The sequence below is a fragment of the Penicillium odoratum genome (genome assembly GCF_028828045.1).
Source record: "Penicillium odoratum strain IBT 22623 chromosome Unknown utg000006l_segment0_segment0, whole genome shotgun sequence".
Classification (NCBI taxonomy): Eukaryota; Fungi; Ascomycota; class Eurotiomycetes; order Eurotiales; family Aspergillaceae; genus Penicillium; species Penicillium odoratum.
The window spans coordinates 4,488,529-4,503,774 of NW_026643148.1; the positions used below are offsets into that span (position 1 = coordinate 4,488,529).

Sequence of the window (15,246 nt, forward strand, 5' to 3'; positions counted from 1 at the left end):
AGTGACGATGTACTAGGTATATCGGATGAGAATTTCAAAACTTGACCTCGGGAAATAGTATGGGGGATGAATAGTTGCATTCATACCGTGTGGGGCTTCTACCCCTCTAGTTATGTTGGATGTGGACTTATGCTTTGGGTTAGCTATAATGCAAGTACTGCAATAATATCAGTTGAGTCTACGTTTTCTTCCAATTAAATCTTTTCATTAGCCCTGTTCAGACTGTTGAGCTGTGGGTGACATCAGATAATCCATGCGGGGTCGACGCTGACGCAGCAGCTGACTGGCCTTCGAACAACATTGAAATTCCTGTCAGGGTAGCTAAGTCATGGCTGTGGTATCTTGGCGTATTTTGAAGGCCATCAGAGTTGTGCAAGGTTCAGAGATCGACATGTCAAGCACGGAGTCAGATTTGAGCCTTACCTCATCGATACAAAGGCAAGGGGCCATGGGAATCATGGACATCGTTCTGGCCTTATTACAACAAAGCATGCATTTACCATGCATTACACCGAAACTACCTCACCCTCCTAGGATCCTAGGAAGATCCTAAATGGGAACATAATCTCTCATACACTACGTGTAGCATTGCTGGCGCTGACTCAACAGCTGATTAGTGACACAACAGTAAGTTTACAAAGGATCCAAGAAGCCGAATGAAATTCTCCCCAATCTTCATCATTCTCTGTTCAAACTCTAGTTTTCAAAGTCACACTAATCTAGATGCCTGAGCCTGCCAAGTAACAGTTTCAAAATTTGGTTGGGGAGAACCAGTCAGGCATGATCAATAGGCGAGGGACCCGTATCAATGAACAAGTAAAGATATAGTTTCAGGTTTGAAGTGATACAGGCTACCATTACACGGCCGGTAGTACAAGTAGGCACCATCAAGCGAGATTTCATTGTAGTTGATACCAACCGCTGACTACTATCACCACCGTAGCCAGGCACCGGGGTATTTTGTACATCATGGGGAACCAGGCTGTGACAGAGTCTGAGCTGGCGAGGGCACGGACTGCATGTCCCGATGTGAGGTTAAGAAAGGCCAATACACCTGCTGTGTCGTTGAGGTTCCTGGCTTCACGGAATACACTGAAGCGAGCATCATCAACACCGCTGTCTTTTGCTTTGACGTTGTCTAGATAGAGTTCGTCGACGGCTTTTGTGGTCAAGTTCACGACTACCAGCTTGATGGAGCCTGTTGGACCACCATCAAGCACCCAGTAACGGCCATAGGGACCGATGCGGGTTCTGTCAACGCTGACGATGGTTTTGGGGGGCTAGAGGTATTGTCACTAGAGTTGTAGGTGTTCCTTGCTGTGTTCTGGTATAGCGTGGTGGTGTTGTCGTTGAAAAGTTCGACTATTTGTGGTGGAAGACTGGTGAGTAGCGCTGGGACAAGGACTTGCGTCCGTTTGTGCTGGTGCTAACGCCTCATTTTGCTTGGTCTAGAAGTAGGCTTGCTCGAGACCTGCTACACATGCAGAGATAAAGGGAGCGAGGCCATCAAGCAGATCAGCTCTCATCCTTGGAGTATTTGAGAGGAATTTTGAAACGAATTTAGGGATTTTATCTCCTATGATTGATAACAGACATCATTAAATTTAGAACCCTTCATATCTCAGTGGGGATGCCAAGATGGAACGATGTTTTCTTATTAAGCTGACACGTTTCAGGGTAACCGTGGATCATCTCGAAAAAATAGGGTTTAGTCTCCGCTTGGTCTGCAGGAACCCAAACCTTAAAACTCAAACTCCACATGGCAAAGCGTTCGGCATATGAACCTGGATTATAGGCTGAGTGATCTACTTGTATCTCCGTCCGAGATTCCGTATGTCCGCAGTGCCTTGGGGTTTTCTAACGAACATCAAACCAGGAAGGCTGAAATTATCATCAATATGACGACAAATTCGGCAATCAATTTGAAGATGTGCTCATACCTAAATGAAGCACCTGACGCACAGGACTAATGTGCCATGACTACTCAGCGTCGACATCCTGCTGCAGTTTAACTCACTCTCCCAAGATTTTTAATTTATAATACATAAAGTTCGTGATATGTATGGCCAGTAGCATCCAAAATTTTGCCCGTTCGACCTCCTCGGTGAAAGTTAAATCATACACATGTGTAGGATAGAGGCTACTTGTAAGAATAGGTCACGCTCCCACGACTATCAATTTGGACAGTGTCCGCCCTACAATTCTGTTGATAAAGGCAAATTGCCAATTATGTTGAAACCTGCCTCCAGCTGGGGAAGAGTAATGTTACACCTGCAACATCTTTGTTCATGCTGATAAAATCGATAGATATAATATCCGACTTGGACGCTCACGAAGTCCTCGTGGTCCTTTTCTTGATAGATGCGATATGGACCTAGCTTTAGGTGGCGGCGAAATTGTCTATGCCTCGAATGCAGTTACGTATGCACTTGATGGCCAAGGCGTTCTATTTGATGGAACAACAAGCGATATGTATTCTATATTGCTACCACCGTAGATTGACTATCTGAAACGTAATATGTCTTAATAGAATCATTTTACTAGTCCACCAGCAGTCAACATGACCATCTGGCTTGAACTCGATATGAGTTAACCTACATATATATATCGTCGATTCCATAGTTGTATCTGGTACAGCTTGTTATATCTAACATTCTTGCAGAGCGCATAGACGGATGGCCGGTGGTCATACCATAGTCGATTTCCATCTCGATTTGGTTCATGCCTCAACTCACAGATTTTCCTGCTTTCATTTGCACTTCATACCCATCCACCTTTATGTTATCAAATTTTATTGCTAATGTCAATCATTCTTGCTACCGACAGCGTAGTCGCGCACGCACCTCAGATTACCGGTTATCGGGAACGACGATCACTCGGTAGATCAGTCCGGTATCTACCAGATCCTGGTTCTGAATAGCCGCGTGTCGGGCATGCAGGCTCACATAACGTAATGTGTGGGTCAAAAGGGGCGCATAAAGCTTGACTTGCTTTGCATAATTGATCTGAGCTGGCGCATTAAAATGTAATATCAATGATTGGCTGGGATGAAAGGTTGATAGAATTTAATATAGTTTCCAATCTCAGAACTCTTGACGCCAAAACTAGGGGCTCAACGGAGCTTATGTTGGTCACGATGTCGCGTAAATCTTGTAAAGCCGATGGAAACCGCGCCCAAACCTTAGAGCAATGCATCACGAGTTGAATCCCAATGAGCCCTGAGAGTACCCCCTTAATTCATACAATGTCATCCCAGAGCGAATCATCACAAATCGCGTGAAAGGCTCCGCATTTCTCACGAACGATTTACTAAAAGTATCATCAATGATGGGGTTTCCACAGCTCCTTTATCGGAATACACTGTGGATCTCCTTGCGTTGGTTAACATTCCAACGAGAGCATTTTCGGAGCTGGGAGTATGTGACTTACCACATAGGGCAGCGGGGCGGGATGATCGGAGAAAAAGAGTTCGAGTACACAGCGAGTCTCTCAGACTTATCCCTGCACTTGTATCATGTGGAAGTGAGAGGTCCAATTGAATCAAAATTCGATCTCAATTGGAGTCAAGAGCCGCGGTATGTAATTCTACCACTTCCCCATGTTCAGGATCGCGGCGATGATCAGTGCCATCAGACTCCATTTTGGATCCGCGGAAGATTTCCGGTGCTTGTGTTGGTATGCTCCTCATGAAATCATTGGTCCAGAGGGTGGATGTGCTGATTTTCGGAAGTCCTTGATTCTTAAGGAATGCCCGGGGTTTTAATGGTGTTACCCCATAACCTTCTTGCACTAAGGCAGGGTGATGTCAGGTCTAGTTTCACCGCATAACGGGTCCCTGTTTGCCCCTTATATGTATCATACCGGTGACACCCCTTCTCATTGATAATAAATTTGTTTCTCTTTCCCTTCGAGTGGATTTTATATGGGGGATCCTTCTATACAAGTCAGTAGGCGCGCGTGTGCCTCAATCGATTGGACTTTTAACCACGATCCTCTAGTTTCCGAGAACCGTACAAGTTAAATCACGTTGGACGCGGTATCTGTTCAAGGATGCATCCAGCCGATGTTGAGAAAACATATGGATCACCTTCTTTGCGTTGTGTGAGCCCGTTTGAGCTCGAAAACATACCGACCGAGTCTAGTCATGATGCCGTTCTCGAGGCCAAGTCGCAGTCGAAGTTGGAGCGCTGGTTAGCTCGCTTCAATGTGGAGACACGGGGAATTGGAAGGATTTCTGTGGAAGAGCGAGAGCCGGTCACAGCGTCGACATCGTTGCATATGTTTTTGATGTGGTTTAGCATGGCTTTGGCTATCAACAACATCATTGTCGGGTCTTTGGGGACCCATTTGCTAGGTCTAAGTTTCAAGGATGCAGCCTTGTGTGCAGTTTTCGGCAACTTGACAGGCGTTGCGGTAGTTGGCTATATGAGCACTTGGGGTCCGCGGAGTGGAAATCGCACCTTGGTAAGTTGCCACTTTTATTGTGTTTCTGTTGAAATCTTTTCTCACGGATGCAGATCGTCAGTCGATACTTCATGGGCTACTACCCGAGCAAAGTCTGCTGTGCACTGAATATTCTTACCAATATTGGTTATAGCATGATCAACAGTGTGATCGGAGGTCAGATCCTATCGAAGGTTTCTGGAGAACATATCTCCGTGCTGGTGGGTATCGTGGTTGTTGCGATGACAAGCTGGGTGATGGCAATGGTTGGCATGCGCATATTCCAAATATATGAACGGTATGCCGTCTTTCAATTGAGATGTTTACACTTGGAAACTGTATTGACTCGTCGCAGATTTGCATGGCTTCCTCAACTAATAGTGCTATGCGTGATGCTGGGCTCCGCCGTCCCTCGTTTCAACTTTAAAGTTCATACCGAGTACACAACAGAGCATCTAAATGCAAAGCGTATCACATATTTTTCTCTCTGCGCGTCCATCGCTCTCGCTTGGGCTCCGCTCGCCGCCGACTACTTCGTTTACTACCCACCGCATGTCAAGCGCTGGAAGACATTTACCGTCACCACATTGGGATGTGGTCACGCTATGATAATTACGCTGCTGATTGGCAATGGACTGGGCACTATACTCGCGACTTCGCCCTCTTACCTCGTCAAATACGGCAACACCCCTGGTGGTCTTCTGATGACAGGTTATGATTCCCTCGGAGGTTTTGGGAAGTTCTGTGCCGTGGTTAATGTTCTCGCACTCGTTGCAAACAATACTCCGGGCGCTTACTCCATGGGAATGAATTTTCAAATGTTGGGCGACTGGTTCCAAAAAGTCCCGCAGCCTGTTTTCACGACTCTCACCACTGTGATTTATACCGCCTGCGCGATGGGCGGACGTAACTCCTTGTATCAAATCTTCAAGGGCTTCCTGCCACTGATTGGATATTGGATCGTCATCTGGATAGTCATTGTGGTGGAGGAAGATATGTTCTTCCGAAGACAAGGGTACGATTGGGCTGCTTGGAACAACCCGCAGAAGCTACCATTGGGAATTGCCGCTGGAGTTGCTTTTCTGATTGGATGGGGAGGTGCGATCGTCGGCATGGTATGCAGTCAACCTTCTTTTCTTCATACTACTTATTGACCTATTTATACAGGACCAAGCATATTATTCCGGCGTCATTGCTCAAGTGACCGGTGGCTCGGATCTCGGACTATGGGTCGGAGCAGGGTTCACCGCAGTAGTATTCCCACCGTTGAGAGTATTCGAGAAGTGGTACATTGGCCGCTAAGATCGGTGAACTCTCGATTCGGTGCATACGCAAGCCGAAAACCCCGGTCCGTGGCTTAGATCATATCATGTGTAAACTATTGTAAGGGAGTAAATATACACAAGGAGTCAGAAGGAGAATCTGTATCTTATGAAATCGACATTTAGAAAATAAATATAATGTACATGATCTAATCCAAATTCAAATAGTGCCAAGGTTGCTATGTACTTCCGCCACTGTGTGTAGTAACTAACATTAGGCACCCTTACTGTGGTCCCTATACAGACGGTCTTCCCTGTTATACCACTCTGCCCAAATTTGTACGCACGTACTTGCTTGTCTACCTACGTATCATGCACTTTGTACACTATCCCAAATAGTATTTAGACTTTTTCGAAGACTACTTCCATGATCTTCGCTGCACTTATGTATTCTTTCATATGTAGTTATCTCTACACTGGACACCAATCCTTCCCAAGTGGCTATTGATAAGCCCGCAATCGTTCTTCATACTCCTCACGCACACTTGCATATTCAGCCTCAAGTTCAGCTCTAAGCTTAGCCTTCAGCTGATTGTTGTCTTCCTCCGCAAGGTTACTAATCATCTCAATCACATCGGCATGCCCATCTGCACTACTACTTGTCGCATAGAATGACAAAGCCTTGGCGTATTGCTCCGGTTCACCCACTCGGTATCCTAATGCATCTTCCTTGATAACATCAAGCACAGACATGTTGTTTGAGCCTTTGACGATCCCATTTTCCACTTCACCAAAAAGATGATAGCGTGCCCATATAGCGTCACCAAATCTTCCATCACGTATAGCATCAACGTACATGCTGGCCCATGGCTCTACCCCCTGTATTCTAGCATCCTTTCCAAGGACGTCTTGGATAGAGACATCTAGGAATAGCTGCTCAACTAATTTGTTTTCAGGCACATTTGCACTCATGGCTTTGACTGTATGTTAGCCTAAGCCTTGCCAGAAGCAAAATCAAAGTAAAAGGGTTTTCAAATTTACCTACGGTTTCTTGGCATGAGGGATAGATGCAGCAGATGAGGTGCCAATATAGGGAGTAGAAACAACCGAGGTGGGAAGTGTTTGAGAGTACGGATAGGAAGGAAAAGGAAGAGAGTATGCATATGCAGGCAACAGAATGATAGATAATTATTTTAGAGATTAGGCTCCAGGTTCATATGACTCTAGGCAGCACTATCGCCCTATCCAGTTTAGGTATAGTGCATATCTCCATGGACCTCCCTCTCTCCTTCCCTATTCTCCTCATCCGCAATACCACATACCGTTCTGTGTGCCCCAGCCTACAATTGTAATCTTCTCCTCTTGCAGCTGGAGCAAAGGTTTGTCAACAGTAATTGAATTAGAATATGTGTATATTATATGTATAAGGTGAGCCTTTGGCCCTGAACACTATCTAAAGTGTTCTCTATTTGTCCTTGCATAGACCAAAGCACAGAAGAATTGAGGCTCAACACCTCGACTGGAGTGTCACACTCTCAATCCCTCCACTCCTGAAAATATCCTATTTCCAATTGTTGGCAGCCAGAGCAGTGAACCTCATCTCCAGCGCACCAAGATCAAAGGTCGTAAGCACATTGTTCATGAATGTACCACCAAGAATATAGGGAGGGTCATTCGCGGCATCTTGGAATCCGATAGCGCACAATCCAGTATCCGAATCATATACAGATTGCATAATCAGGTCCGCTGGGCTGATAGTGAAATTCACACCGCCGATATCGAAGGCCACCTTAGGGGCCGTAGCATTGCAGGGGACTTCATAGGTCCCTCCACTAGACGTAGCAGCAGGACTGAAGGAGCGAGCAAGGGCGGTAGCGATGGCTATTTAGATTAGAGCAGGGAGTGTCAGCTGGTGCCTCGCTAGTACAGCAAGGAGGGACGAGACTCTGGAAACTTACCAGAGGGGAGATATGAAACGGAAGAACCAGAATCCACGATAGCTATGAATGAGTCGAAATTGGTGGTATTTGTCTTGTGGGTGCGAGTGTTTACTTCTGTGACGGTAGTACCGTCGATGTTGATGGTGTAGTAGCTGTCTCGGTCGATGGCCGGTACGGGTACTGTCTCTTTTACTTGCGTCTAGAATGAAGAGATACCGCATTAGTTAGCCATAGAGGTCTCTTCCCTGTCTCTCGTGGACGCAATAGAGGCACTTACAGTGAGGATAGGTGTAGATGCGGTCTTTCCAGTAGTGTTTACCGGGGGGATTCCACCAAAGGCAAGGTAGCCGTTGTTGCCGTTTCGCTCTGGTGCAAAGCTGAAAGTCGGCAGGCTGGATTTTTGGTTCACCATCTTGTAGAAGACGGGCTCGTAATTCTGACCTTCGCCCATGATATTTTTGGACGGGTCATTGCCGGGCCACTCCTTTGTCAGAGACGAGAAAGCCAAGCCAAACAAGCCGCTGACCCCGGTTTGTTGGAAGTAAGCTTCAGTGACACTTGCCACTTGGGCATTGTGGACTGTGATACCAGCAATGGTAATGTCTTCCCAGCCATATGTGCCGGCGACACTTGCCGAGCCGTAAGTAGCGTTAAAATTCACGTTTCCAATCTGGCCTCCAGTGTAATTTCCGGAGAAGTTGGGTGAAGTGACGCAGTTGCTTTTCTGTGCCATATTAGAAACAACGAAACCTAGTACAAGGATTTACAAGTAGGGCTTTCTTACAGGCACCTGATCTCCGGTAGAATTAAGGCACTTATAACCTTCTTGGAGTAGCCAGGTATCGCTAGATCCGGTGTCCAGCAACATGTCAAATGTTTCATCACCCCAAGTGACCGCCGCAACATAACAAAGTTGTTCAGGATCGGTGATATTTGTCTGGCCTCCACTATAAGTGGACTGGCGACGGTGGAGACCATGCTGGCCACGCTGAGCACGCTTACCACGCAAAGAATGCGACTTGCGTACAGTCCTCACGGGCATGTGATTATTAGTCACAACATCAGGGCTAGGGGTCCGTCGTCCGAGGGACCCAGGAGTATTTGCTGTGAGCCCAGGAACGGCAGCACAAGAAGCCACAGCTGCGCTAAGCAAAAGAGATGCAATCCACGATTGGACCATGGTGAAGGCTTATTTAGGAATGAGCTTGACAGGTGAAAGCAAGCGTCAGTCGCAGAGGTGGGCAAAGTCCTCACCTTTATACTGATGGGTCAATGTTTTTAATGATGGGAGAAATGGAGTAATCAACGCTACCTCCTATATCCTATAATTGCCGGGCTGAGCTCCCTGCTAATTTGCGCTAGTGAAAGCCAAATAGCTTACGGAGTAAAGAGTCCGACATCAGCAGTCCTAAATTGTGGTAGCTTGTATTTCTCCTCCTACCAGTAATATCTCGAGATTCTTGTCCGGGTGCAGATCATAACCAGATAGATATACAAGCCATGGGCGGTCCCACTTAGTACAAAACTTATAAGATGATTTCGATCAACTCCGAGATGAGGCTAAACCCTTTCTGGTGATAGAAAGATCGTTGGGAAAGGGGTTTTGCTAATCACTACCAATTTTGCTCCCGTCGATTTATGTCGTTCCTGGCTCGTGGCGTTGCACTAGAACTTTTTGAATGGCGATACCTGTAGATCGGTGGGACTTGAAGTTAAGCACGGCATTCGGCATGCAAACTCGGACTAGAGTTATAGTACTTCCCTCATTTTTATTACTACTGTTCACAGAACACATCTGTTTGGCCCCATTGTAACATCAATACTTGGCGTAGGTCTTGGGCTTCCTTTATGAGAAGTATCATAATGTCAGCCGAGAATACGAAGCTATCCACTAGCGGGTGGATCCCAAGGGTCCAATAGTTACTATGCACTATCCGCGCCCAGTCGCGCCGTACTTCATGGCTTAGGTCTCTAAACCTAAATTTCTTTTTACCATCCCCTTGGAGTTCGGGTTTGATTTTTTTTTTTTTTTTTTGATTGTGTAAAGTGTGAAAGCCAATTTCAAATGTTAACGTAGCTTAGAAGTTACTACACGGAGGGGCTATGGCACGACCACCAGGTTGAAATATTTCTCAGAGCAGACTTTGGGAGGGTGCAAGGGATATAAGGAAAGCCACGCGAATCCGAGAGCTGGCTGGAGTATTCTCCTTGGGCTGTTGACCTGTTGAATTTGCATTTAAAAAAATAGGTGCGGTAAATTCGATCGACAGGTAGAAATAAAAACTGTTCTAATAGCTTTCATGGGGGACATCCATCAACTCGTATATCTATCAACAGCTGGATCCTGCTGTCGTCCAGGGGAAGAAAGGGCTAGATGATAGTAGCTGGGAAACAGAAGAAACATACGAACGGACAACATCTGTATTCCGAGAGGGATCCCCAAGGAAGACAAAGAGAGAGAGAGAGAGAGAGACAGAGAGATCTAGCTAAGACATGCACACGCTGGCACAAACGAAGGGGGTCACCACATTCCATTTATGTATTATCCATCATTTCGTACCCAGAACACCAAAATTGCATTCGATAGACCGCTCACGTACGAACATGTTGGGCCTCATAAAATTTGCCGAAGGCACATGGCGGAAATGTACAGGCGCTCCCGCTAGGCTAGATCGGGCCGGTCGAAGTATTACCCGGCTAGGAAGGGCGCGGCAGAACAAGCACTTGAGGACGCGTTCACCGCCAGGAAGCCAGATACTGCATCCAACCAGCCATGTGACCGTGTCAACAGGTTCAAATGTTATGGGTGGATTTGTAAAATATTACATTACATATGTAGTACAATAAAACTGGTGAGTGGAGCGAGCTGCGAAATCATAACCACCTGACTAGTAAGTATGGCCTGACCTACTTCTAAGCGCATTTGCGAGTAGTAGCTGATGTACATGTACCCTCCTGAAGCCTGGCTTACTGCCTGAGGCTGCCCAGGTGCGAAGAAGGAGGGATGGTAGTCGGATTGGGACTCGTATGGTCTCATAATTTATTCTCTTTTGTCCTTTACTTTTCTTAGTTTCTTTAAATTCAGATCTCCGGACTGCAGATATCAGGTAATGTCATCCGAATTTAACCCCACTGTCTACAGCTGGATCCTGGTGTCGTCCAGGGGAAGAAAGGTGTGACATGATAGCGTGGAGACAGACGAAACGGACAAGATCTGTATTCCGAGAGGGATGGAGAAGAAGGAAAGAGAGAGAGAGAGAGATCTACAGCAAACGGAGGGGTCCACCTGACCCCATACTCCATACCCACCCCATATGTAAATGTATGCCTAACATTGGCACCCACATATATAAGAAGTTCTAAGAAATCAAAAGTTTGCTAGATGAAAGTCAATGTTACCGCTGTAATTTCTTCCCTTTCTCATACTGTGCCTTTATCAGGATCTCATGACATCGTGAGTATAATCCAATTTTTTCACAGTATAATCTAGATCTGAGGATTCCAGTAGATCTGAAATTATTCCTACTAGTATGTTATAGTTGTAGTATACGTCAAGCCTCTCTAGCTTTCACATAGAGATTGAACCAGAAATACATGTTCTTTTCATTAATTTTATGCCCAAGCATACGCCCCACTTGTCTGGGCCCGGGCCGATGGCTTACTCAGCAACAGATCCACGAATCACAAGCCTGTGCTGCCTGACACTGCTTGGGTATGAGAGGGATGATGTTCTGATCGGGCTGGTATGGATTTTTGTCTACCTTTCTTGTTCCTTTCATACAGACCTCCAGACTTCAGTCAGTGAGCAGATCACAACTGATTCTTTGGATGAGTACGGGTAATCCGAGATCTCGTGAAGCATCCGAACTTAACCCTCAACCCCACTCCCAATCCCCGCTAGCGGCACTTTGTTAGGGGCTCAAGCCATCAAAACATTTAAAATCCGCCGTGGCGCCCCTTTTGTGGTGGCGGAAATACTCAAGCTTCTTCCCCCTGACTAGGCCCTACTAAGCCTTACAATGGATAGCCTCATCTGGGCCGGGAGTCAACCACTTGAAGCTATCGGAGCTCTCCTCAACACCCCGCTCCAATGTATTCCCTACGCTCTTGGGCTGTTACTGGGATGGCCCCTTTTAACCACCTCCCTGCGCTACAGACGGCTATCACAGCTGAAGAAGAAATACAACTACCCGACTCGCGAATCGATGGCCAAGATGACCGATGAAGAAGCCTATGAAATCCAGCTCGTAATTGGGCAGCTTGAGTTCCCCTTTATGTTTGTCAAGGCACTACAGTTCGCTCTATTCCGGGTACGTCCGCGATCAACCCGCTCTGCTACACTCCATACTTTATAGTGCAAGTATTGTATTAACAAAGACAGACATACGGTATCCCTTCAATCTCCAGCGTCCTCACAAAGACAAGCCAGTTCTCCAACCCAGAAACTTCGCTCAAGCGCTACAACGATACGACAGCCCTTGTCAACGAAATGGTAGCAAATAGCCCCACCTCCGTTCGCGCTTTCAACTCCCTGGCCCGTACCCGCTTCCTGCACAGCGGATACCGCGCCTCAGGCACAATCCTCGACTCCGACATGCTATACACTCTCGCTCTCTTCGCGCTCGAGCCAATCAAGTTTATCAATAAATTCGAGTGGCGCTCTCTCTGCGACCTGGAGCGCTGCGCGATAGGCACATTCTGGAAGAGTGTGGGTGATGCGTTGGGGATTCCATTCGACGAGTTACCGTCTGGAAAGACGGGGTTCAAGGATGGGTTGCATTGGCTTGAGGAGGTGGAGGCTTGGAGTCAGGAGTATGAGGCTAGGTTTATGGTGCCTGATGTGAAGAATCGGGAGACTGCTGATCAGACGATGGAGATTTTGGTTTACATGGTGCCTAAGGTGCTGCATCCTGTTGGGTTTCAGTTTGTCTCGTTTATGATGGATGACCGGTTGAGGAAGGCTATGATGTATGTGGTTTGGTCGAAGCTGGCTTGGCATGATGGGATTTGCTAACTTTTATAGGTATGATGCGCCTCCGCCGTTCTTGGGAAAGGTTTTCGCCAGTGTACTTAACGTGCGAAAGCTTTTCTTGCGCTACTTTATGCTTCCCAGGCCTTCTTTCATGAAGGTTCAGAATGTTTCGGCGAAGCCCGATGAAAATGATCGATACTTCTTGACTTCGTGGGAGGCGGCTCCTTACTACGTCAAGCCGACTTTCTGGAATCGATGGGGTCCTATGGCATGGTTAACTTGGGCGGTCGGTCGTCCTGTTCCTGGTGATGATGGAGATAAGTATCGTCCTACTGGGTATCACATTAATGATATCGGGCCTAAGTATTTTGAAGGAAGGGGCCAGAAAGCGATTGAACAGACTATGGAGGAGTTGAAGGTCTTCCGAACCGGCAAGTGTCCCTTCCACTAATTGCAATTGCAAGGATGGACTTGGGTAGCTTAGATAGCTGAGTAGAAACCTAGAACTCCGTAGTGGATAACAAATGTATATTTACTACTATTTCGGTTGACAATTAACAAGTCATTCCTCAATTGTTTTTTTCCAGTATGTGCTAATCTGGACCCAAGATCCAGAGGCAGGAAAATAGAGACAGGATAAGGTGAAAATTAGGAGCGCTCAAACAAAATACTGGGTCGCAGGCCCATCGAGCCAGCATCCGAAAGGGTAGAGAATGTAAGCTTATCAAGGGTATTACTGCGAGCAAATCTCAAACGGAGATATTTAAACCTCCTCCTCAACAACACCATCCTCGGCGTAGTACTCCTCCTCACCCTCGGAGACGGAGGCGTCCTGGTACTGCTGGTACTCGGAAACCAGGTCGTTCATGTTGCTCTCAGCCTCAGTGAACTCCATCTCGTCCATACCCTCACCAGTGTACCAGTGCAAGAAAGCCTTGCGACGGAACATGGCAGTGAACTGGTCGCCGATACGCTTGAAGAGCTCCTGGATGGAGGTCGAGTTACCGACGAAGGTGGCGGCCATCTTGAGACCCTTGGGGGGAACGGAGCACAGAGCAGTCTGGACATTGTTGGGGATCCACTCAACGAAGTAGCTCTGGTTCTTGTTCTGGATGTTGCGCATCTGGTCCTCGACCTCCTTCATGGAGACCTTACCGCGGAAGAGGGCGGAGCAGGTGAGGTAACGACCGTTGCGGAAGTCGGAAGCGGCCATCATGTTCTTAGGGTCGAACATCTGCTGGGTCAGCTCAGGAACGCTGAGCTGGCGGTACTGGTGGGCACCACGGCTGGTCAAGGGAGCGAAGCCGACCATGAAGAAGTGCAGACGAGGGAAGGGAACCATGTTGACAGCCAGCTTGCGGAGATCGGAGTTGAGCTGACCGGGGAAACGGAGGGAGGTGGTGACACCGGACATGACGGCGGAGACCAGGTGGTTCAGGTCACCGTAAGAGGGCTGGGAGAGCTTGAGAGTACGCATGCAAATATCGTAGAGAGCCTGAAAAGAAGTCAGTACATTTGCTTCACAAATCACGCGAAATTCATACCTCGTTATCGATACAGAAGGTCTCGTCGGAGTGCTCAACAAGCTGGTGAATGGAGAGGGTAGCGTTGTAAGGCTCGACAACGGTGTCGGACACCTTGGGCGAGGGGACAACGGAGAAAGTGGCCATCATACGGTCGGGGAACTCCTCACGGATCTTGGAGATGAGGAGCGTACCCATACCGGCACCGGTACCACCACCCAGGGAGTGGGTGATCTGGAAACCCTGGAGGCAGTCGCAAGCCTCGGCCTCGCGACGGACAACATCAATAACCTGGTCAACGAGCTCGGCACCCTCAGTGTAGTGACCCTTAGCCCAGTTGTTACCAGCACCGGACTGACCGAAGACGAAGTTATCGGGGCGGAAGAGCTTGCCGAAGGGACCGGCACGGACAGCGTCCATGGTACCGGGCTCCAAGTCGACGAGGACGGCACGGGGAACGTAACGGTCACCGCTGGCCTATCAAGATAAACATTAGAGATTCCTTCAGCTCAGAGTTCTTGTTTCCACACTTACGTGGTTGAAGTAGACGTTCATGCGCTCCAACTGGAGGTCGGACTGGCCGTTGAAGCTAGAAAATATCAGACCGCCATTTCCATCTCTCAATCTCATCGACTTGGAAACTCACTGTCCATCACCATCAAGACCGTGCTCACCAGCAATGGTTTGCCTAGAATTCAGTCAGCAAATCACTCAATGGATTATCAATTCAATTGATGACCGTTGTTGACAACACGTACCAGAAAGCGGCACCGATTTGGTTACCCTGTACCCCCAACACCGTTTAGTACTCCCATTCCCGATATACCACGTAGAATCGTCTCGTTCGAATCGAACTTACACATTGACCGGTCTGGAGGTGGACCTATATGGTGAAAAGTTGGAGGTTAGCACGGACTTTGAACAGGTGGGGGGCGTTTCGTTCAGGGGGGGGTCTGAAGTCAACAAAGACGCGTTTATCTGAGGAGTTTAGACGTACAATCTCACGCATGATGAAGGTAGTTGAAGGTAATTAAACTTCGACAATTGGGGGGGATATGAAAAGAGGATGAACGACCGAGGGTCAGAAAGATGGGAAAGGAGAAGAG

At 47.5% G+C, this 15,246-nt stretch overlaps 5 protein-coding genes across 5 annotated transcripts; 2 read left to right on the top strand and 3 right to left on the bottom strand.

The window, feature by feature from the left end:
* Positions 1–4,050: 4,050 nt before the first annotated feature.
* Positions 4,051–5,745, top strand: N7520_010070 (uncharacterized protein; the record flags this gene model as incomplete). Its single annotated transcript, XM_057144004.1, has 4 exons — positions 4,051–4,464; positions 4,518–4,741; positions 4,799–5,558; positions 5,611–5,745. The coding sequence occupies 4 exons, from the start codon at positions 4,051–4,053 to the stop codon at positions 5,743–5,745; spliced, it is 1,533 nt and encodes a 510-aa protein (XP_056993292.1).
* Positions 5,746–6,206: 461 nt separating this feature from the next.
* Positions 6,207–6,677, bottom strand: N7520_010071 (uncharacterized protein; the record flags this gene model as incomplete). The annotated part of the gene is made up of 1 exon (XM_057144005.1): positions 6,207–6,677. The coding sequence occupies one exon, from the start codon at positions 6,675–6,677 to the stop codon at positions 6,207–6,209; it is 471 nt and encodes a 156-aa protein (XP_056993293.1).
* A 589-nt stretch (positions 6,678–7,266) lies between these two features.
* Positions 7,267–8,825, bottom strand: N7520_010072 (pepsin-like aspartic protease; the record flags this gene model as incomplete). Its single annotated transcript, XM_057144006.1, has 4 exons — positions 7,267–7,586; positions 7,664–7,844; positions 7,923–8,369; positions 8,430–8,825. 4 exons carry the CDS (start codon positions 8,823–8,825, stop codon positions 7,267–7,269), a joined length of 1,344 nt encoding a protein of 447 aa, XP_056993294.1.
* A 2,839-nt stretch (positions 8,826–11,664) lies between these two features.
* N7520_010073 (uncharacterized protein) lies at positions 11,665–13,068 on the top strand (the record flags this gene model as incomplete). The annotated part of the gene is made up of 3 exons (XM_057144007.1): positions 11,665–11,955; positions 12,027–12,613; positions 12,669–13,068. 3 exons carry the CDS (start codon positions 11,665–11,667, stop codon positions 13,066–13,068), a joined length of 1,278 nt encoding a protein of 425 aa, XP_056993295.1.
* Positions 13,069–13,380: 312 nt separating this feature from the next.
* N7520_010074 (beta-tubulin) lies at positions 13,381–15,149 on the bottom strand (the record flags this gene model as incomplete). Its single annotated transcript, XM_057144008.1, has 7 exons — positions 13,381–14,112; positions 14,162–14,617; positions 14,675–14,729; positions 14,787–14,828; positions 14,899–14,924; positions 15,000–15,023; positions 15,138–15,149. The coding sequence occupies 7 exons, from the start codon at positions 15,147–15,149 to the stop codon at positions 13,381–13,383; spliced, it is 1,347 nt and encodes a 448-aa protein (XP_056993296.1).
* Between the last annotated feature and the right edge of the window lie 97 nt (positions 15,150–15,246).